Genomic DNA, 25243 nt, shown 5'->3' on the forward strand with positions numbered 1-25243 from the left:
ATCTAGAAATCGTCAGTTGATAAGATGATCATTTAGAAGTTGCTAGTTGATAAGATGATCATCTAGAAGTTGCCAGTTGATAAGAGGATCATCTAGAAGTTGCTAGTCGATAAGACGATTTAAGTACACTATTATATATTCAATGAAGAAACTTCTCCTCGTCAAATACAAATACTTTAATTCAAAACTTGAAAAAGCTATTCACAATAGTTACAATGATATACTGTGATTGAATAAAATATAAAATATATATTTCTACTAAATTAAATGATCTACACAATAATCATGTCATCTTCCTTTGAGTTCCAACACGAGACTAGCGGTAATATCTAGAATCTTTTCAGACCTTTGGGCGTTTACCATGTGACTAATATCTCTTTGTCTCTTGGTTAATCAATTGACCAATAAAATACAGGTTATCGTACAATAATTCATATTTCTAACCTATCACATTTATTCCAAAACAGAAGGTTGCTGCATGCTTGGGATCCCCCGAGCTAGCTGAAATCTTGCCGACAAGCCTTGAGCTAAATATAGACAAAGCGTACGTGACAGAGTATATCGACAAATAGAACTACATCCACTTCAGCTTCAGCAGCTTAAATTCTGCCAGATTTAGAGATTTGGACATCCTAGTGTTGAACTTTCATGACAACAGCAAATATCAAAGTCTTGACCTCCGCAGTCCATTATTTCTGAGCCATACGAACGTAGTTTTTCTAAAATAACCGCAGAGATTCCATAGGCATGCTTATTCTTAGTGTCGATGAAGCCCATGAAAGACTCGTCGTTATCCATTATCGTCAATGTTGGAAGCTAGGTCCAACTTTTAGATGCCAGGTATACAATCGAAAATAATCGAAAAATAGATGGCTAGTTTTAATTTTTGTATGATCTATTTCCATGACCACCCATAATTACAATAAATTCTTATGTACTTTTGTAAGTTTGGTTCGAACCCAATGTTCCTTCAGGAGTGGATAATAATATCACTAACTCCAACAAATTGCCTTTATTTTTTGTTCTTCCAATTCTTCTTCAAATTGTTCGTGATGCCCAAGAGTGCCAGATTCTGATTGGAGAGCGAAACAGATGATGTCCAAGAGTCTCTGTATGTAGGGTTTCCATTTTTTTCCTTCTTGTTTCAATAAATCTTGACCATCGCTGTGAAAACCGCCCTTTACACATTTCCTCTCAGCTGTCTGAATGTTCTGCTGGTCTCTTCCTATTTAGTTCTTGGTAATAACATCCATCTATCGTTTAATCCATTTTCATGCTGATGTAGCCTAATACTTGATCTTGAGAAAAGAGTTTGCAGGGGAAGCCAAACAGTTGTTGTTTTTTTTTTTGTTTTTTTTTTTGGTGAGGGGGATGGTAACAATTTCTGAAAACTTTGTTTGCCGTTTAGTATTTTCCTTAGAAGAAAGTAACGTGGGCGTCTAAAAGTGCGTTAATTAGAGATGTAAACAAACCTAGTAAACTCAGGCTAGTCTTTAGTTAATATTTAAGTTTAGAAAGAATAGAGGATATCAACAAAGTAGCTCAATAAATAAACGTTTACATTTCAAATGGAATAGTCTGAGTTTGTGCAGTTTTTACTGAGAAAGTTTAAATTGTCCTTTGTTTGATGCCCCTTGTCACTTTATGCCCTGTGCGGCCCGCAACACCAGCTAGCTACGCCACTGGGTCGTTGGTTTTCCTGGCTGATTCAGGCAACTTTTTGTTGTATCTGCTTTGAGTACCACTACGAGCCGGACTGATGTTTGGGCCTACGTCCAAGAGACACCCTCGATATGGGGTTACGGAGGTCACGGTCCGAGCCTGTCGCTATCTGTCATTGCTTACGTGGGAAACTCGAATTTCGATTACTGAATTCAAGTGTTAAACAAGAACTGTACACGCGGCGGTTCACGAAGAGAATGCAAATGTCAAGAAACCCTACTACATGGTCTGAAACCGGTGGACTTCTATATTTCTCTTTTCACCGAAACTATTATAACAAACACCGGCTACATTAAACAAACCTATTCTTTCTTACCCTAGCAAGGGGGAAAACAAACCCCAAAGACAAGTTGAAACAATAAAAGACCAAGAAGTTCCAACGCCTTAATACAGTGTCCTTTAGCAAGAATTTTAAGAACAACGAGAAATCATATTTGAAAACAAAATTACAGTGCAACCGAAATTTCCAATACTGCATTATGAAGATGCATATTGCACAGCATATAATGCCTAGTCTTCAGTAAGCCTATAATAGAAAATTTCTTCATAATTGACCCTGGACTAAAATTAACGGAAACAGGGTTACAAAGACAGTTTGTGTGGAGACACAAACTCAAAATCGGCCCCCGAAGTGGTCCACCCAGGCAGGTAAAAAGGCAGGTTTCAATATTTTCAGAAAGAACATCAGAATGAAATTCTATCAAAGAAAAATGACAAAGAAGAATGGAGAAAGAAGGTTGAGAGATCTTGTATGGTGCCCCAGCGGTCAAGCACACCAAAGAATAGGTGAAAGTGAATGTGAAGCTCAATGCGATCCGAACCTAGCCTAACTGATGTCTTATAATGAATATCTAATTGTTTTGTAAAGGGTCAATCTCTTAATCAAATCCTCAAAAAAGCAAAAAACATTTCCGTAAAAAAAATTAATTAGTTAATTTAAGTGTCCTATGATTATAGAGCAGTAGTTCACGCGATAATTTGAAAACCTACTTATTAATTGTTGTTTTAAATTATGTCCAACTTATATGTATAGTAAATAGATTTTTTTTCTCTTAAAAAAAAGTAAAGGCCCTACATTAGTTTTGGGTAAATGTAGCTGTTAGTAGGACAGAACTTACATAACTTAGCAATAAAAATGTAAAAAAGAAATAATTTTTTAACATAAAAAAAAATCTAAAACCATTTGCATAAATGTGTTAAAAATATGTTAAATAGATACTCCCCCTACTAAAGAGCCTCTCATGTTTGTTAATATTAATAGTGAATAGTTGTAAAAGTGGTGTATTTTTATGAAAAAAAAAAAACTGCTTGCATAAGTGATTTAAAAAATTAGATTTTTCGCTTTTAGAAAAGAAAAAAGTAGCCGTTGCATAAGAACTTTTAATGGACTAAAATATTATGATGTCGGATTTTCACAATCTTTTCTAGTCTACGAGATCTAAACGGGACAGACAGACAGACACTTCACATAAAACAGCCTTTCGGGGCTGCTAAAATCAACACACTAATAAGTTGTACGATGTCTACGTCTACGGTTTTAGGTCCTCTATTGGTGTGTGTGTGGGGGGGGGGGGGGGGGGGAATCATAGCAGAGAGCTCATTTACACATAAAGATTACATTAATCATATTCTTAGTTTGAACTTTGAGGTCTGAAAGTCCAAGGTTCTAATCAAATCAAGTTCTAGATATCTATATAGATCTAGATCTATATACATGGACGTCATAGAATAGATCTATATTCATATATTGATCTAATCTATAGATTTATAGATCAACATTTCATTGTACATCTCTAGCCTCCATATATGAATGATATAGTCAATATATAATATAATAGATTAGTCGCACTTCACTAGACTGTCTAGATTAGACTAACTTATTACTAACTAGATTCAAGATTGTCTAGATCTAGATACTACTAGACTATTCTAGACTAGAGATATCATATAATTCATATATGATATACTCATGATATAGTAGATTAGATCTAGACCTAGATGTTTGAATTGTTTGATCATTTTCTAGACACATTAAATTGTCATTGATAATCTAGTTTCTATGGCTTTCACTAAGTTTGTTATACGTGCATTTAGTACATCAACATTACATTTCAATGCAGTTAAAACTGTAACTGTTATCGGTAGTGGCTTAATGGGTTCGGGAATCGCCCAGGTAAACTAATTCATAATCATATTAGGTTATATTTTTATATTTCATATATCATAGGTAAAACTTCCCATCGAAGGACCCTTTTGAAGAATGTTACGCAAGTGGCAGCACCGCGCTGTCTATCGCTACGGTCACAAGGTCACTACCGGCTAGACAGTGTTGGTAGTATCATGTAATTGTTCGTGATACATCTAGTCATGCTGTAATGACATGAAAACACTGGCCCGGCGCGCTCTGCTAGTAGAGCGCGCGCAGGTGAGGTCACGTCAGTATGTCATCATATGTGCGGATAGACAGCTGCCAAATAATTGACCTGAAAAACTAGGGGCCTTTGATGGGAAGTTTTACCATTAAGAAGATACGCAGAATCAGTATCACTAGGTAACAGTAGGTTTCTCTTAACTCTTACTCTTAGTAGTGAGTCTTACTCTTTATTTATATTTATTATAATTTTAAGAATATGCAGATTACAAATATTATGTATTTTAAAATAAATAGTGATTTTTCCGAACATATTGTCATTGGAAATACGCCATAATTTTTTTTTTTTAAGGCTCATCACTAGACTATCTCCCTTTTAAAGTTAATTACCAACTTTTTTCTCTTTGTATTTTGTCTTTGTTTCTAGTAGCTATTAGAAAAATAATTAGATCTAATAGTAAAACTAATTTAGAATGCAAACAAGCAATTACTAAATATAAATTATGGAATAAAAGTAATAACATAGATCTACAAAGACAAAAAAAACATTTTTAGAAAAAAATATTCACCTTAAATATACATAACCTCTAACTTTAAAATGTTTTACATGTTTCGGATGTTCCTTCAGAGTTGAAGATAATTTACTTCCTAGTCCAAACCTCCCGCAGGATGACGGGGGATGGGAGCGGGCAGGGTTTGAACCTGGGACCATCGATAACTCCAAACAACAGTCCAGCAAACCGCACGACCAAGCTTAACTTTAAGCTTGACATGTTGTAGCCATAATGAAATTTAATCTTTGTTGTTTTTATAATAATAAAAAAATATTTATACCACCACATCATTCAAGTACAATTTCTTTTACTTGTTCGATTCCTAACAAAATAATTAATTACCAATAGTTAATAAACTATTTGGCTAATTCTGTAATAGAACAAACAATAGAACAAAAATAAAAAAAAACTATTGAATATAACTTACTTACTTAAACTTAGGTCCTCCCGCGTTGTTTGGCACATTGGGCAGCAAGCTGTCTCCACAAAGATCTGTACTGGCAATGTCTGAAGCCTCCTCCCACCTGGTGTCCACTGTTCTGAGGTGCTCCATGAAAGTGTGGCCCTAGTTATACAAGGACAACCCTGTTTGCACTTTCCTCGTATTGGCCTCCATTTCATCGCAACTCTTGGTATGCATAGTTCATTATTTCGGAGAACATGTCCCGCAAACCTCATGCAACGCTCTGTCACAACCTCACTAAGTGGTCAACTTCCAGTTCAGCATAGGATTTCCTTGTTAGAGACGCGATTTGTTAACTGACTCCCGAAATCTGTCTCAGACATTTTTGATGAGCCACATTTAGTCTTTTGGCAGATGGCTTTCATGTCTCACATGCCCTTCGATTTCGCCAATGACGTTGCACTACTCAGGGCTACAAACAAATGCATACAAGAAATGATAGAGAGGCACCCCAAATTAGCCTCCGCGTAAACTTGGATAAGACTAAAATTTTGCAAGTGGGATATAAGGCAAAGGGTGCCCCCTTTGTCAAAGCTTGAAGAGTTGGACAAGTTCACATACCTTGGCAGCATCATAACAAACTATGGGATGCCTACCATGATGTAGCGTGCCAAATAGGAAAGGCAGGGAGCATTTTCCAAAGGCTGCAGCCTATTTGGGCAAGCCAAGCCATTGGAGTTGAGACAAAAAAAACACCGTCTTATCACAATCGTCATCCCAACAGCAACATATGCATTGAATGTAAAACAATGAACAATATAAAAATTATCAATATCCACAACAAAGTAGAGAAAGTCATGATTGGATTGTGTCATGGAAGGGAAGATTCGGGAAATGTTACAATGGCATCACTGTAAGTAACCTTGGATGGGTCCAAGTAGAGAATGGGCCGATTAAAATCAAATACGTTATTAAATATCTTCAATGAGATGAAAAAGCAGCAAGATGAAATAATATGAGTATTACTACTTCTGTGGACCAAATAGGGTAGGGGGAGGAGACACTTGTCACACTTGTATTTGTCATACATAACTACTTATAGAAGCTGGCCGACAAAATAGGATCCAACCACGGAAGTTTTTGTGGTACATAACTATCTATAGAAGCTGGCTGACAATGTAGGATCCAACCACAAGAGTTTTCATCGTACATGACTAGCTATAGGATCCAACCAAGAGAGTGTTGATCGGGACATCGTTTATACTACGTCACATTTTAGTCCTAGTCTATCGACATAGATCTCAGTTGGACGAGATCAGTAACTCACCGTACCTTACCCTTCTTCTTTACAAGCATACCGGTGATACTACTAGTTCTGCCGTGAAGACTACAATCATGTGTGTCGGCGCGTGTTGAAAGGTACGGAAGAAGAAAGGGTGAAAATAGTGACCAGTACAGTATGTTAGGAGAGAAAAACTGTCTGAGGACTTAGTAATAGAGTGCAATACTAGTGGATTTATGGAAAGAAAGGGGGGGGGCGGTGGTGGAATCAACCACACATTGTTAAACAAATTTAGTGTAATAGAGGAGCAGTTTTTTTTCTTGATCTAGTTACACTTTACTAGGGCAGGCCCTACTTATAGACAGTAGACTGAGGATTGCCGGGTAACGTCATCATTAGATTTGTGTTAGCTTAATATAATCAATCTTTCAAGCGTTCTCTTTGTGATGTGATTTTACAAAAACGGAGGGCGCTTGAAATTCATTAGAAATGTATAGATCTAACTGTAGTTGTAATCATCAACAGATAAAAATAAAAGCATTAAGATACTCTACCCTTCTAAAATAAAATGTTTTATTTCCTTTAGTAATATGTCATTGCTCTATATAGATCTCTAAGTCATAAAGCATAATTTTGTTCAAAAGAAAAATAATTAAACATGTAGATATGCATGCATATTTTTAAAATTTTATAAATATTTAGCTTTGCTTGGTGTATAATATATCATTATAGATATAATTGTTAACCAGATATTTTTTTCTAAATTAATAATTTCATAAGGAGAAAAAAAGAAGAAATAAGTTCAATAAACGTAAAAAACATAAGTTGACAGCATAAAAGCAAAAAAAAAAAAAAACTCTTTAAAAAATTTATTCAAAGTTCAATATAAACAAGGTTACAAAAGACAGTTTGTGTGGAAAGTGGAAACACAACTCAAAATCGGCCCCCAAAGTGGTCCACCCAGGCAGGCTTCAATATTTTCAGAAAGAACATCCGAATGAAATTATATCAAAGAAAAATGACAAAGAAGAATGGAGAATGAAGGTTAACAGATCTTGTGTAGTGCCCCAAAGGTGAAAGTGAATGTAAAGTTAGATGTGAACCTGGCCTAACTAGTTCCCCTTTCAGACCTTGTGGTCTATAGGGCAGATGATGTAAAGTTCATCTGTTTTTGTGGCCTATGGTTAACGAGGGTGTCATGTAGCCAGCACAACGACCAACCGCCTTTACTTTTCCCCAACTAATGTCAGGTACCCATTAGAGCTGAGTGGACTCAGAGGCGCCCAAAGATTTCAAAGTTGAAAATCCCAGTCTTTACTAGGATTCAATCCTGGGACCCCCGGTTCAGAAGCCACCGCGCCCCCCCTGGCCTAACTGATGTCTTATAATTGATCTAATTGTTTTGAAAAGGCTCAATCTCTTATTCGAATCCTAAAAAAAAACAACATTTTCGCAATAAAAAAAAAGTTCAGGAAAATTAAGCTTACAAGATTACTATTCGTTTTAAATTAGGTCTAACTTATAATGCATACTAATTAGCTTTTTCTCTTTAAAAAACTGCTTGCATAACTGATTTTAAAAATTAGATTTTTCGCTTTCAGAAAAAAAAAAAGTAGCCGTTGCATCAGAACTTTGAATGGTCTAAAATATTGTGATGTCGGATTTTTAATATCTTTTCTAGTTTACGAGATCTAAACGCGACAGACATTTCACACAAAACTAATAGTGTCTTTTCCCCTTTCGGGGGCCGCTAATAAGGGAGATCAATATGCTTAAAAACAACATGGTGGCTGGCATAGGTATCTGGTCACCTAAACAATTACCATAATTTATAATTACAATTACTTTGAGCAGCGGCTCTCAACGTTTTAAGCTCGGTGACCCTTTTTACTATCCCCCACTCTGCCGCGACACCCCCCCCCCCATAACATACACAGCAATAGAAGAATACACTAAATACAATCCATATTTTCGATGGTCTTTGGCGACCCCTAACAAATGTCAATCGACCCCTCAAGGGGTCGCGATCCACAGGTTGAGAACCCCTGACTTAGAGTAACTCAGAGGATAATCCGATACTAGACTTACTGAATAAATGGATAGTGTAGCTCTTCTAACTCTATATTTAAAGTCTATTAATAGTCTCTAGATCTAGATCTGAATCATCTGACGACTATGATAGTTACATCATAGTGATAAATATTGAGGGCTCAGATTTTTTTCTCTCTGGGTTTGCCCACATCAAAAAAATTAAGGGTTCTTCTAATTGTATAGCCTAGATTGAATTATACATTTGTCCTTTTTTTAAATTCATTGTTGTTTTTTTTCTTTTTGCATTGTTTCATTTGATTAGAAAAACAAAGGTTTTTTAGTAGTAAATATATACAAATTTAACTAAACTACTGTAATTGTTCAAAAAATTGAATCATGAACATTTTAGCCTACACATGCTTAGTTTCATAAATGTGTGAAATCATGTAATTTTGGTTTTAGGGTTAATACAGATAGTGAAGTTGAGTTTCAGGTTTACTTAAAAATAAGTGGCACCCCTGCGAGCACATTTTGTCTGAAGTTCTTAGTTTCTGAAGTGCCTTTACCCTTTTCCCTTTAGTATAAGCAGGCTAAGATACTTGAGCAGGATATTTGTTAAGCATACCATTTAGAATTATTCTAAAATGGGAGCTTATCCCCATTGACAAAGATCCAATGGCTTACTTTACTGGTCATAGTGTTGTATGACTAAGAAATAAGAAGTTGACCAATGTCAGTTTCTGAGAGGACTGAGAATGGAGTAGCGTACTACTTCACTATTAGAGTGAGTTCAATGTATGAAAACTGGCAGTTATGAGAGCAGTTAAAAAAAAAGGCACATCTACAGATACTTTTTGTCAGATGTATTATAATATATTTATTATTGCCATAACACTTAAATTCAAAATGTAAATGTTGAAGTATAAATCCTAATTTCAGTTCATAATTTTTTCTAAACTAGGTAGCTGCTGCAACTGGTCATAAAGTTACCCTGGTTGATAAAACTAAAGAAATAGTAGACAAAGCTGAAGTTTCTATTAAAAAAAGCATTGATCGTATTGTGAAGAAAAAGTTTCCAGATGATGCTAAGGTAATTAATGAACCTATATATATTAAGTGTTTTTTACTCACTGTTAATGAAAATTCACCCAATTTGATTATTTTATTTTGATTTACAGGCACAACTAAAGTATTCTACTGATGTTTTAGCCAATCTTAACATGTCTACTGATGTGTTGACTGCTGTTAAGTCTTCAGATCTAGTTATTGAGGCTATTGTAGAAAATTTGGATGTTAAGAGAGAGCTTTTTGGTTTATTGGACAATGCTGCTCCTGAGTGAGTTTTTTTCCTGACTTAAAAAATTTGATGTACTTTTAGCAACCCCCATAAATGGAAAAGCAGCCATTAGTTTTGTGTTGTCTGTCTGTCCATGACATTTAGATCTAGAAAACTAGAAGTGTTATTGAAAATCCAATATCAGCATTTTTTGTGGCTTAAAAAGTCATCTGAAATAAATTATGCAGAGCCATTTTTTTTTCACATCAATTTTAAAATAAATAATAGTACTGGAGGTAAAAGAAAATGCATAACAAATTATTTTTTTTCCTAAATAATCGTAGCAACCGTATGAAAAACTTTTTCTTGTAAAAAAAAAAAGTAAAATTTTGGAATTTTTCTTTGGCAATTTTTTTATTTATATCAAACAAACAAAAATGAAACATAAATATTAGTGCCAGTAAATTTACATTTAGAATTAAATTCATGGAAAAAGTTTTTTGATCCTGTTAGAGAATGGTTAAAAGACCAATTGGTATTAGGTGTGGCAAAGATGGCTTTTTGGTCACTGTTGCTAAAACTAGAGAAACGTTTTCAAGGCAGTATCAAGATGATAAACCAATGCATCTTTTCCTTGTAAATGATTTAGCTTCTCTAAGTTGTTTATGAAATGTTACATGAAAGGAAGTGTTGTAGATAATGCTGCAACATTGAGGAAATTACTTGTCCTGGATACAAAATCAAAATGATTTCAGAAATCAGTTTCATAATTAGGTGTAAGTTCTTTTTGTTTTTTTACAGGCCCGTTGGCTGAGTGATTAAGCACTCGGCTTCCGAACCTGGGGTCCTAGGTTCGAATCTCAGTGAAGACTGGGATTTTGAGTTTCTGGATTTTTATGGCACCTCTGAGTCCACCCAACTCTAATGGGTACCTGACTTTAGTTGGGAAAAGTAAAAGCGGTTGGTTGTTGTGCTGGCCACATGACAGCCTGCTCATTAACCGTTGGCCATAGAAACAGATGACCTTAACATCATCTGCCCCATAGATCTCAAGATCTGAAAGGGAAACTTTACTTTTTTTTATAGCACATATTTAAGCCTTGTGTTGGGCAACCCTAGGTAATGAGAGGAATTGAAAATAATTATTACTTATTAAGTAGCATTTAAAGATAAAGTAGAAATTATATAAATATACATTTATTTATTTATACCAACTGATATGTTTCGTGGTGTACTTCTTATAAGAATAGTTCACATTTACTTAAAAAAAAAACTAGGGAAGGGTTTCGTCAGTTGATAAAGTGAATTTAGCATAAAGATTTCTTTACGTTACCTCAATGCATTTAATGTTATATTTTTTATCTTGTTCATACTACTTAACAAGTTGAAGTTATGTTTCATTGTCAGAGTATTTTTTCATAAATCTGCCTAGCATTTTAGTGGGAATAGATGAGTTTCAGATGTAGAATCTACAATGTGATTGTTCTCATCTAGTGCTACAATACATTAAAAAACAAGCTATTCAATTTCTAGTACTGTAAAAGGGCTATGAGCATTTTTTGAGAGTTTAAATTTGATTTAGTTTTAGTAAATTTTTATTGAATTTTGTTCTAGAAAAACACTCTTTGCAAGTAACACTTCATCAATACCAATAAAAGACATAGCTTCTGTTACTAAAAGAAAAGATAAATTTGGAGGTTTACATTTCTTCAACCCTGTTCCATTGATGAAATTATTAGAGGTAAATTTTGAAATGAAAAATCTTATTTTTATTCTTTTAATGAAGTTATACATTTTAAATACTTTTATACACAAATGATTTTCATTCAGATAGTCTTTTTTGCTCTTGACAAAATTAGCTGTTGATGCAGCTCTCCTATCCCTGCTCTCAGAAAGTTCAGACATTTATGACTATCTAATCTTAGAGAAATAAAAAAAACATTGAAGAATGCTCTAATGATAATTTTTTAATATTAAATGTCCAAAAAATCAAAGAAGTGATAGTCGATTTTCATAGGAAAAAGGAAAATAACATTGTTTTTGTAGGAAGAAAACATTGAAATAGTGCAAACTTTTAAATGCCATGGTACTGTCCTAGAAGTATTATCTATATTGTGACCAGTACTCAGGCCAGTATTATCGGATATAGTCATGTGATCAATCAGAAGGGTTGATTGATGCTCTGTCAGGTTCTAGAAGGCGGTTTGGCTTGATTCATTGCAGTGTAGATGTGGTCTGGAGTAGAGTCAAGACACCTTGTGAGTACAAGACTAACTCCTGACCTACAATCAAGTCCAGTACAGTGAACCCAGTGTGTGAAGCTAGTTCAGAACAGCTGAAACTAGTGCAAGTCCGGGATGAGGTGGAGGAGCCAGTAGGGTTTGATTCTGCAGTACAGAGTTGATTCATTAGTATAGTCAGTGTTAATTGAATTACCCTTACAAAATGATTATGTCTATTTGAAGGTTATTAGAATTCCAGAAACTTCAGATGAAACTTATAATTTATTAGATGCATTTGGAAAAGCACTTGGGAAGACAACTGTACAATGTAAGGTACATACATCTTTTCATTAAGACAAATTTTTGAAGACATTTTTTCTTTTAAATTTTATAGCTTATAAAAATGTTTGTGCACTTTGCATATAACTGTTGAAAATTTTCACAGGACACACCTGGTTTCATAGTCAATAGACTTTTGGTGCCTTACATGGTTGAGGCAATCAGACTTGTGGAAAGAGGTATTTGTCATTTACTAAAAACAATAAAATACATTTTGTACTTATTATTTGCAATAGTTTAAAATCTTTTACCCGTCTTCACATAATATATTTAATGTATCAATAAAAAGTTTACTACACATTACTTTTAAGAAGATTTGATACATTTCTCTTTTTACTAAAAATAGACTCATAACTTTTTCCAAAGTAATTTTTTATGATACATTTCTCTTGTACCTAAAAATAGTCAAAACTTTTTCCATAATCTAACAATAGATTACTGATTTCTTCTCAGATGTCTGGGAAGTTAATTTTAGTAAGGATATATATACAAGGGGAAGATAATAAATGGGGTGGAGATAGTCAGTCAAAATAATTTTATGCTACATATTGTCTACTTTAGTTGAATCTACTATTAAAATGAAGTTATATTGTGTGTTTAGTTTATAGTGTGTTCAATATTTTTCATTATTTCAACTTGAGGGTAAAATGTGTTTTATTTCCTAAAGAGGATTTCTGATAAGTATCTCTGGCAACTCTGGAATTTGGGTCATCAGACATAGTTTTGAAAAAAAAAAAAATTCCATCCTAACACAGATAGACAGGTCAGCATAACACAACCCCAAATTTTATTACTCACTGCATCATAGAGTATTTTTTGTAGTTTCTTAATTTTTGTTTACATTAAGATTTACAGCTTAGTGTTATCCTTTCAATTTTAAAAGAGATCTGCAAAATGCAAATCATATATACGAAAATTCATTTATATCCAACACAAAAATTGTTTTCAAAAAGAGAAATAAAAAAGCGTGTATGAGTAACAGCCAAATTTTGTAAAATTAATAGGGCATATGAATATATTATTAATAACTTATATGAAATATCAATATATCCACAAGTAAATTTGAAGGTTATATTTACTTTCACTGACTGCCCTGATCTTTTGTTCTTCCTGTTTTATACTTGAAGCAGGACGTTTTGGCTCGATCATTTTGACACAATGGTCGTTTTGGCGTGCAATGTTATGATAACATTGTTTATGTTCATTGTATTATTTTATTAAACAAGAATGATACACATCTATGTTTTGTATGTGTGTTTAAGTTTTTTTTTAATGTAGATGTGATGGATCTCGTGTATGAGTGGCTTTGTTTGGTGTCTAGGGGATGATTATTTTTGAATTGCCACACACTGGTCTATCAGAGATAAATCGGGAGCAGACACGCAACGAGACAAACAATGGAGAAAGATACAAATGTTGAAAAATTAAAGAATATTTATTTACATAAATATACATAGTAGAATAAAATAGGGGGGGATTTGCATCCATCTCGTTAGCAATATTGAATCATCATACTAAGCACTTAATTAGGGAGTATGTCACTTTCATCCTCTGCACTTAGCTGTTTGTCCTGCTGGTGTAGCAGCTGGCAGTGATCCTGGCTGGAGGTCTTGCAGCTGGAGGTGGTGCTCTAGTGGGTAGAGGGTCGCCGGTGATACAGTTCTTGTGGAGTCTCAATTTAAAGTTCTGATATCTGTAGTGGGCACAGTAGGGCGGGTTGCCGGCTACTGTGGGCACAAGGGTGCTGAGGGCAGAGCTGATCTACCATGGGCAGCATCTTTAGCAGGATAAGTCCAGTGAGTTGCAGAGATTTGGCGGAGCTATGACGTCTCGCACAGACGCGTGTTCTATAGGAACATCGTGCCAATAGCACCAAGTAGTAGAGTCAAATAGATAGTATCCAATAGGCAGATAAATAGGCAGTAGAGGATACTAGAAAGGTATGTCCAAATAGGCAGTAAGTGATACTAGAAAGGTATGTCCAAATTTGCAGTAGGCAGACACCTGAGGGAGGCTGCGGATAAACAAAGACAAGTTAGGACATGTCACTCATGCATCTTATCAATGCCCTCGACTGAGGTGCATTCGTCAGATTGGTAAAACTGCTTTTGAGTACACTGGGGAGATGATGACAAATGGGATCGGGAAAATAGATTGCTGATAATAGCAATATAAAACGTACATTGTAATGGAGATAATAATCTCAATTTAAACATCATAAGTTGGAAGAGAAAAAGGAGGGGGGAAGAAATGGACGATGGTCGCAGACCATGACGGTTTGTTTACATATGGCCGTCGGCTAAGAACAATTGGATGCGCTTGAATGTAGAGAGCATCCGTTCAAGTGGCGCGACTCTCGTTAAAGTAAAATGAGTAAAGTGGAGATAATTCATATCTCTTTTCTAAGCGCAGTATTAGTGCGCTAGTAAAATTATCAAGGCGGTCAGCCGAGATAAAGGGAATAAAATAAGATTTACAAAAATATACATGGTTGCATCAACGTTCAATTGAGCAACATAGCATTACTAGATTAATGCAATACATAAATATATACATATTCCATGTTTATGTTTTCTACTTACGACAGTGAGAAATACACAATGCACTAATTACATATTAAATGAAATAAAAAATCCACATGATAATATCCAGTGAGAAATATACACAAAGCAATTAAGATGGAACTCTGATAAAGTTTGGCTTACCACCAGGTATTCCTCTAAGATTAAGAATAAATTATTAGTCCAAACTCGATGTCGGCGAGAATGAGAAGTGAAAGAGTGTATCTGTCCCGCCTTATTCTACCTTATAAAGGTCCGGAAGAGATGGGCGGAAACAGGAAATGCGATAGACTAAGGATTATCTCTCACGTGGGTGAAGTCTGACGAAAGTTGCACCTTGGAAGGGTCAAGAGGCGTGGTGACACGAATAATAACCCTGATAAAAGAGATATGTGGGTGGGGTGGAAGAAATAATGAAGTGTATTCCATCCCAGGTGGTTTCGCCATGAAAGACCAAAGTAAGTGGCTGTGTGTTTATCTTTCCCCCGGTCAAGGGAAGATAAGTGAAAAGTCATGGCCTAGTTGTCGCCAAGGTGGTGGACTTAGTCTAGTGAGAAGAGGAAAAGGGTGGGGGTTGGTAGGGAAATCAGGACTTCTCTTTTTTTTTTTCTTTTACTAATCACGTCATTGTCACTAAGTCAAAACTTCCCCCATTTCCAAAACAAATAATTAATTCCTAATCGTCCCATAGCAACATCTAAAACACATAAAATGCAAATTTTGAGCTGATTATCCATGTCACTACTATTGGAACAATGAAAACTAACCACTGTGGACAGGTCAACAGCTCTGGGACTATATTAATTAGATCTACTAAATATATTATGATTTAAAGTAGGAAAAAATGATTATTTACAATATTTATTCATATTTCCACATAACTTTATAAGAAAACCATTTAAAAACACATAAAATGAATGTTCTGGGCTCATTATCCCCTATCACTATCATCCAGAACCTAAATCTAAAGAAAATAGAGCTTTTTTAAGAGCCCATTATTTCAGAAAATCTTTCACTGTAAAAATAAATTGAAAGAAGGAAATTCTTTAGCAAAGGGAAACTGTTCAACATAATGTTTTAAGCTATTAAAAACATATATGGGAGAAACAAAAATATGAAAAAATAAATTTCAAAACACCAACGTTGCCAGCCTTGATCCAAGCTTATAGCTCGTCCTTATGGACTCAAAAGAGTTAAACATTTTAACTTGTGCATGTTTGTTTATTTAAATTAAAATTAAATTATGGCCTTTTTATATCGCTATTTTCATGCTTATAGCATGCTCAGTGCGCTTTGGTCCAATCTTTTTTGTGGACCAGTGAGGGGAGGGGGTATATAGGAGAAGGTTTTTCCATGCTGCCTTTAGGCGCTCAGTAAACACAACTCTGCCCGAGTCGGGTGTTGAACCTCGAGCCCCCTTCATAGGTAGCCAAGCCAAGTTCAAGCATACTTAGCTTCTCGACCACGCTTTAGAGGCAAATTAAAATAAAACAAGCAAAATAAGTACTTTTTTTTTAACAAAGCTTATATTAATAGTATAAATTAGTTTGGATCAGTCATTTAACTAAATTTTAAATAGATCTTGACTAACAATAATAAATCTATGCGTTTAGAATTATTTTTACCAATAGTTTTTTGTTTAGCCCAATTTCATGCTTTTAGCTGTCTCAATACATTATGATCCTATCACTTGTCTGGACCAGTTGGAAATGGGTGGGGGAGAAAGGACAGAGTATCTGGGTGATTGTTTTTTAAATATATTTATAAAAAAAAGTGAATGACCTGAATTCGAATTCGTAGGCTAAAGCTTTCTCATGTTTGTGTTCATTAAGCCTCAGGCAATGACCTACAAAGGGGACTAATTCAGCTTAAACCACCACTTTAGTCAAGTACAATTTCTTTCCCTTGTTCGAGATACCAAACAAAATAATTAATTACTAATAGTTAATTAGAAGATGTGGTGGCTGAGCTTAAAGCGCTTGGTTTCTGAACTGGGGGTCCCGGGTTCGAATCCTTGTGAAGACTGGGATTTATAATTTTGAGATCCTAGGGCACCTCTTTGAGTCCACCCAGCTCTAATGGGTACCTGACATTAGTTGGAGATTTTTAATTTTTTTTTGGATAAACATGATTTTTTAATTTTTTTTTGCTATATGTATTTGTAATTATAATGTTTAAGGTGATGCCAGTCCCAGAGATGTGGATACAGCAATGAAACTAGGTGCTGGTTACCCAATGGGACCATTTGAACTTCTGGACTATGTTGGTTTAGATACTACCAAATTTATCATTGATGGTAAACAATGAGTTTAAATGATATAGTTGTGTTAAATAGACTAAACTGCTTGGTTATTGTTAAATTCATTTAATTAACAGGTTTAATTTATTAAGTTAACTGATTGATGCTGGATGTTCCGCTGGAATGGTGAGCTTCATGTTGCAGATCTATCAGATTCTTTGTCCCCATATCACCTTCATTCTCACCTACATGTATGCCTCTTCTTCGTTTCCATCATACTGTTTCCTGCTGGAAAGTCTTTGCAGTCCTCATAAGCTTGTGATATCATCATATGGCCATACAGTTTAGGTTTGCATTTTTAAAACGTGGTCCACATGTTGTCACGGAGCCCATTTACAATTGTGATCTTGTTTTTGATTTCCTCATTTGAGGTGCATTCTTTGTAGGAAATACCTTGAATTTTTCTATAATATCTCGATTTCATAGCTATGAACCTGTCTAAAACACACCTTAGCTCTGAAATAATTTTGTCTTCTAACAGTTATAGAGTTTAGGATAATTTTTAACAGGACTTTACTGAGGTGGCTTATCGGGTTGTACTTTTGACAGAGTTGCAAACTGACTTACTTGGGCAGGGTAATGACAAGTGAAATGAGTCCAGGGTTTGACCATTTTCCTGGCTTACAAATCTTGTTGGAATTCTTAGAGTACATTTGATTCTTCTTTAAACTTGGTTCTGCAAGGTTGTCATTGCCAGAGGTGGTAATGAATGTAAGCACTCCACTACCTATAAAATGCTTCCTAATGGCATGCGTCTCAAACAGCCTCTGACAACCAGTCCAGCTCCTGGCCTTCACGTGTGGCTGAGAAATTGAGTCCGGCGGAACTGTTCTCACTAACAGGAAAAGGGGCAAAGGAGAGTAACTGGTGCCTTATCTAGTAAGCTTAGCCATGACTTAGCGTGGTTGAGAGGCCAAGTGCGCTTGAACTTGGCTTGGCTTGGCTACCTAGAAGGGGGCTCGAGGTTCGACACCCGACTCGGGCAGAGTTGTGTTTACTGAGCGCCTAAACTAAAGGCAGCATGGAAAACCAACTCCTAGATACCCCCCCCCCCCCCCCACTGGTCCACAAAAGGGATTGGACCAAAAGCGCTCTGAGCATGCTATAAGCATGAAATAGCGCTATATAAAAGCTATAATAATAATGACTGGCTACCCATCTAGGAGAAGGAAAATTCTGAATTCAAACCAGGAGCTGGCAACCCTAAGGCAGTTTGCAGCACCCAGTGCTACACCCTGGCAGAACCTGCGACGCCGCTGACCCCAAACTGTGTCGGCACTTACGTTCCTTTGGATATATCAGCTGCGTGGAGAAGGGGAACTGATGTTTGGGCGACATCATTCCGACCAAGGTAATGCCCAGGCATTCATCTCATTTTCATGAGATGATCCATAGTCGCTTAGCGACTGAAAGAGCTATAGCATAGATTTATCAAGGTTTCTTCTCCAGCCTGTAGAAATTCAGCAGGAATGTTGTAAACTTCGGCTGATTTTCTCATTTTCAGATTTTTTTCTACTGTTACTTCCTCTGACCGAAGAATAGAACAATCGTTGTTGAATACTGCAGGGACTTGTAGCAACTCAAATTTATACAATTCTGAGCAGTATTCAGTCCATTTCTTTATCATATCTTTTCCCCCAGTTTTTATCCTGTATTATGGTGGTCTTTTTATGTTTTGAGGTTGTGAGATTCTTTAATCAATAAGTACGCTTTTTTTTTCATCTTGTTTTTGCTCAGTCTGTTCTCAATTTCTTGACATTTTTTTTCTCTATTTCTTTGCTTTTTTCATTTCCATCTTTATGAGTTGGTTAACACTTTGTATTTGTGAGCATATTTTGGGTTGGTTAACTTTTTCCCCTGATGCTTTTGTCAATTGTCACTTAATTGGAGTATATATTCTGTTACTCAGTGTTTTTTTATAAGGCCACAGCTTCCCAGTACCTTCAAAGATGTGTCAGTGACTGCTGTATTTAGTTTTTCCATTTGTGTAACAATATCTTGGTCATCGGAATACAAGATATTGAGGGGTGCAAAGTGTCCTCCTATATGTGCCTTAAATATGTTGGCTATTTGCGGGGTCTTTCAGTTTATCCAGGTCAAATTTTATCCAGGCAGGTCCCAGTTTTGTAACCTTTATAAATTGTAATTTGAAGGTCATAATATAATAATCAAAGAAACTTAATAAGTATAGTTATATCTCTTAATTACAGTAATATTTTTACAAATATTTTCTTTCTATATATATTTTTTTATCATCAAAATTTACTGGATAATTTATGACATATGTATTCCGTGTGCTATGCTTAATTTAACTAGAAAAATGGCCTGACACTTCTTAAAATTTCATAGTAAACAAAGTTAAAGGCCATGCCACTTACACAATTGTCTAACTGGCTTGTGAGTCACTTGTGACACTATGTGTCACATATTGTTTTGGAAATCAGTGTTGTCTTGTTTGCCTGGAGAAATTGAATAGCCCTGTTTGAAAAGATTTAACATAAAAGAACATTTCATGTGATAACAACCCATTGCATTAATGTCAATGGCAAACATTCTTCATTAGGAATATTAGTAACAAAGTCTATGTCCTCCACGGAACATTACAATAGCTTCCTTGAGGTCCTGCATTCGTCTGAGTACCCATGATATGACAGCAGAGATTATTCTGTTTATAAATCAAGTACTTCTCAAAACTGCCTGTGGTTAAGACCCCTAGCTTGATCACTGAGATAATTGGGTTTTTAACATGTTTGATATTTATTACAGCTTTATAGTAGTGAGAGCTGGGCAAATTATATGTGTCAAGAGCATAGATTAAGCTTCCACTTGTGCTGCCTGTGATACATAATGTGCATCTCCTGGAGGGATCATGTCTCCAACCAGGACAGGACATTTTGAAACGGGCCAATATGCACAGCATCTTTACTCTTCTGACACAGAAGACTATGCTGGCTCAGATATGTCGGCCACATTCCAGATGGAAGAATCCCTAAAGACATCATATACACTGAGCTTGTGGAGGGAGTCAGACCCAGCTAGCCCTAGAACAGATGCATATTGTAACGGATGCATGTGTATATCAAATGTAGCTGAAGTATTTCTAGAAGATGCTTAATTAGACTAAGTGTGTGCGTACCTTGTTTGATGTATTCTAATCGCAAGTTCTTGAAAACATGCACACCGTCACAAATATAGATAAGATACTAACAGGAACACAGACTCAAGGACCAAGTTGACTCAAGGTGAACTTTAAACAAACATTTATTACAGAATGGGCCACAGTCTAGTCTGTCACTAATAACGATGTTATCCCCTCAAGAGTCTAGCAGTAACTGATCAATAAAAGTCTATTCTAATCTCTAACCCAAAGTCTATGTCGTCACTATAAAATGTATGTTCACCGTCAGTCTAATAAAGTGTGCAACCCAACTAACTAAACTAGCTATCTAACAATATACATGCATGAACTGTGGCAAACTGCCGCTTCAGAATTGGCTTGATCAGTCACTCCAGTTTCTGCCCCATCTCAAGATGAAACCAAAGCCAGTGACTCATCTTGGTGCATTCATTGTCTTCTGAGACAGAAGCAGCCTTATACAGCTTTGCAGAAACTTTCCAGTGTAGAGGTTATTGTTGGCATATTGTTCTTTAATTTTATTAACGAACCAATGTTTTTTCTCAGTCAAAGCAATGGCTCCATCAGTTGTTACACTCTTCATCTTGTTCTATGTCAACATAGCTCTTTCAACACTGTTCTTCATAGCAATGAGTTAATTCTTGCCTGAGTTTGCATCTTTACTGGATGTTTCGACATGTTGCCAATAGAATAATCTTCGTTTACTTTAAACTTTTTAGAATGACATGTATAGACAATGTTTCTTTATCCTCTTCATCATAAGAATCAGAAGTTTCAAAAATGTATATAATTATTTAAATTTATTTATTTTTAATTAATTAATATGCATTTTTTTTATACCTGTTAGATGTGATCTGTGGACACATCTAAAATTTGTAGGTGTCAGTGGGTTGCGCAAAATGCTCCAGTGGCCTGTAAATAATTAATGAAGGTTATGCTACCCAGTATTTTAATATGATTTCATGCTGACAGAATTTTGTATTAGTCTAAAGTGTATTTGTTTGTAGCTTATGGTACCATTATAATTCTATAGATTTTAGTTTTTCAATAAGTATATAAATTACTATTGACCCAATGAAAACAGCCTGATTCAGCTCTACCAAATGATTTAAAATTAATTGAAGAAATGAAAAATTTCGATCTTGGCCATCTAACATTTTTTTTTCCGGTTCCTTTTCTAGCAAGGCCAAATGTAGATTGAATATCTCTGATTATACTATGACTTTGTACATTTAATTCTTATACACATTTACCATAATTACAAAACCTTCAGTCTTGTTGCATAATGCTTTACAATAACTGGATACATTTGTACCATACTTTCAATAGATAACTTTATTTTTTTGTTGTTGTTAACAGGTTGGTCCAAAAGAGATCCAGAAAACCCATTATTTAAACCTTCACCTATTTTGAACAAATTGGTAGATGACAATAAATTGGGTTTAAAGACTGGAGAAGGTTTCTACAAATATAACAAACAATAGATTGTTGCTGGATGTAACCTATTTTATTAAATGTTATGATGCCATATTTATGGATACTTGAAAAGCTTTATAGATGATAGTGTTTGAATTTCTTATAGACATTTGTTCTTTATATTTTCTGCAAATATCAGTTTACATTTATTGATATGCTGATATATGTACATCTATTACTGGTTAAATTTACATATATATATATTACAGTTCTGATTATTGCTTTTATTAAGAAATTTAATTGTAACTGTTATTTACAGTAAACTTGAGTCTTTCAATTAATATTCATGTAATAAAACATTATTTTTTACTCCTATGTTGTAACCCCCTAAAAATAGAAAAGAAAATAACTAGGAGACAATAAAATTAGAACCAAGTAATAATAATATGCTGGTAATGGATTGCACCTTTATTCTTGCTCTTGTTCCTTATTTAGCACTTGTAGCAACATATTTATTAGTTAATAGCTTCACATAATCCTATTTTAAGGTTTTTAATGTTCAAGAAAGTTACCAAGTTAATTTTTGTATTTACAGGCTTATGTATCATTTGTAAAAGAATTAAAGAAGTTGTTTTAGTTTCTACCCAGACATTGCTTTATGGTTTTGAAAATAGCACAGCTTCTCTTTAATTTCCCTGATAATTTATGCTTCATTAGATTAGTGGTAATTTTATTTCTTCTCTCCCATTTTTATAGTTTTGTATGCTTATGTTTTGTTTTGTCTTAAAAAGTGCCTTTTTCTATATTCAGTCATGTATCATCATATTTTTAATCATGTTCAAAAGATGTATCATACTAAAAGAAAAATTGCTGCATAATTGCAAATGCACTTAATGGAAATAGTTTTCTTTCACACTTTTTATTGTATTTATACTGGTAATGACATTTTAAATCCTAATCAACTATAATTGATTGATTTGAGGGTCTAGTCTAGATAATCAACAAAATGAGGTACCAATCCACTGGGTTTGAAAAAAAAAGTTTTATATAAAATACAATAGTTTCAATAATTTCTACAATTATCAGATAACATATTGTCTTCCATCATGGATGACATTGTTAAAATCATGAATGGCAGTTTCAGTCTCAGCCCTCACTTAGACACAGATTTTACTTAATACGCTATTATTATTATCAATATATAACTTTTAAAGCTGTCATGGTTTAGCCTATATGGTTGTCACATATCTAGATTGCACTCTTTACTAATAGCAACAGAAGTTGTTCAGTGTCATGATCACCAAAAGCAGTAGATATGTACAGCTGTGGTGTCATTTGAGAAAGTATTTGTATTGAATTTGCGTTATGCGCCACTGACCAACAAGGCAGCTTGTTTAAATTCAGTGACTTCACATATTTAGTACATTTAGCTGATTAAAACAAAAAGGAGTTTCTGAACAGAGATATTCTTTTCCTAGTCGCCGTTTCTCAACCTTTACTCAGACTGATATTTTTCTTGTTAAATATAAATTTTGGACTATAACTCACAATTTATACTTGAATCCTAAAAATGGAAAAAAAATTTAGAGTAGAATCTAATTGGTCCACTTAATTTCTCCTCCCACTTTCAATTTTTTTTTTTTTTAGAGCTTTGAATTATAGTTCGGTAGCAAAACAAAGTAACAAACATGCCTATTGAACAAAATGTATCACTTACAAATGAGCTTTTTTAAAAACTATTATTTTTCGAATAAGCCTTAATCTAAATATATCTTATCTTTTCAAGGAACAAATCGGTTGTATTTGCAATGTAGTAAGGGCCTATAAATTCATATTAGAATATTTTTCAAGTAAAACATTATTCAAAAGGTCCTTTTTTAATAGGATGAATAATGAGTTATAGATGTCAAGAGAATGCAAGAAAACGCTTTGGCGTCGGGGCTTCGCCCCCAACCCCAAATAGTGCAGCTTGCAACGTTCCCCCAGACCCCCTAGCTGTCAAGAGAAACGCCTCAACATGACTGTTTTTTTTTTCTTTTTCGCCGAAGGTTGAGAAACACTGCTTTTTAAAAAAATCTCATCTATCTATCTATAGGAAATGTAATGTACTAGTTTAGAGAGTAGGTTAGTTTTGTTAGTTAAATATATTATATATAGTTTTAGCGACGGTAGAAAGACAGACTAATGACGTAGTAGACTTAGGCGAACAAGAGACCAACATGGCGTTATGTTAGAAGTAGGTTGTGTTTTGAATAGTAGTTAGATATAGCGACGTTTTAGGAAGACTGGACGGATTTCCCAGTGGTTAATAAAGTCTCATTTTATAGAACTGAATGTTGTTATTAAGTATATATATTTTGTAATGTTCTGTGGCTAATGTTAAGTAATAAATGATACATAGTCGAAGTCAGATTACATTAGCCCATAACATTATTTTAGATAGATAGATAGATATATGTTGTACGCACGATTACGCATAGGGTTAGTGTTTTGAAAAAAAATCCCCCCCCCCCTTCCACTCCAAAGTTCTGGATCCGCTAGTGTTCAGTTATTACTCATTATAAGTAATAGTGTCTTATTGGAACTGCCACCAATATATTTAAAGATAAATCGTGATTTCCTTTACTTGGACTATTTGCTCAGGCAATGCTGCTGACTTATGGTTCTTAAAAACAATGAAAACCTAGAAAAGGCTCCAGATTTGAGGCATAGCCCTCGACACTAAAATTAGACTGATGCGCACTTTGGTTATAGTATGCTTGCGAATCATGGACGCTAAATGCAGATCTAGAGAGGAGGATCCTAGCAATGAAATTGAGATGCTATAGAAGGATCACCCTAAAAAAAAAAATGCACCACAATTGAAGAGATTAGAAGCAGGATCACAAAGGAAAAGGGCTCCACGATGATCTGCTAACTAATGTCAAAAAACGCAAAACTGAAAATGTATGGCCCTATCACAAGGGCTCCGAAAAATAGGAGAAAGAGATGGGAAGGCAAAATAAAAGAAAGGACGGTCCATCATTGAAAAAGATTCTATTCAAGGCAAAAGACAGGAATGGAGAAAGATGGTCGACGGATCACGCTTGGTGTCGCAAAAAAAACAGACTTAGGGATAGGTGAAGGAGAAATGGCTCTCTGGTTGCTTTTTTTTTTGGGTATTCCGCATCAAGGTAATGTTAATTTGATATGTCTTGACTCATTGAATCTCCTTTAGTATTTTTGCTAGAACTGCAATACCCACAAAGCCTATTATTTAGTTTTGAAATTGTGGGGCGAGGTAAGTGGTTTGTGTTTTTTGTTTCCTTCAACACTAGATCATACTGGGAAATCAACTTTGGTGTAATCCCCGTGGAATCATGTGGGCCTTATTGGTTACGAATCACGGTTCCAATCGCAATGAAACCCCCCACGAGCAATGGCTACACGACTACCATATTAGTCGTGCGAAGGGGTTCATTATGTGAATGTTACCGTGATCGCTATGTAAATGCATATATATATATATATATATATATATATTTCCTAATGGCATGCGTCTCAAATAGCCATTGACAACCAGTCCAACTCCTGGCCTTCACTTGTGGCTCAGATATTGAGTCCGGCAGAACTGTTCAGGAACAGGAGAAGG

The 25243-nt window shown here is 34.9% G+C and overlaps 1 protein-coding gene across 2 annotated transcripts; it reads left to right on the forward strand.

Annotated features, from left to right (window-relative positions):
* The first annotated feature begins 3391 nt into the window (after window positions 1-3391).
* LOC106060215 (hydroxyacyl-coenzyme A dehydrogenase, mitochondrial-like) lies at window positions 3392-23941 on the forward strand. Of its 2 annotated transcripts, none has more exons than XM_013218014.2 (8): window positions 3392-3895; window positions 9325-9453; window positions 9542-9699; window positions 11254-11380; window positions 12105-12194; window positions 12307-12379; window positions 16941-17057; window positions 21556-23941. In XM_013218014.2, exons 1-8 carry the CDS (start codon window positions 3782-3784, stop codon window positions 21678-21680), a joined length of 933 nt encoding a protein of 310 aa, XP_013073468.2. In that variant the 5' UTR covers window positions 3392-3781; the 3' UTR covers window positions 21681-23941. The 2 variants fall into 2 exon arrangements, with proteins under 2 accessions (XP_013073468.2, XP_055878075.1); XM_056022100.1 differs by lacking the exon at window positions 3392-3895 and adding an exon at window positions 9079-9147.
* Window positions 23942-25243: the final 1302 nt, after the last annotated feature.

Source organism: Biomphalaria glabrata, chromosome 2 (assembly GCF_947242115.1).
Source record: "Biomphalaria glabrata chromosome 2, xgBioGlab47.1, whole genome shotgun sequence".
Taxonomy (NCBI): Eukaryota; Metazoa; Mollusca; class Gastropoda; family Planorbidae; genus Biomphalaria; species Biomphalaria glabrata.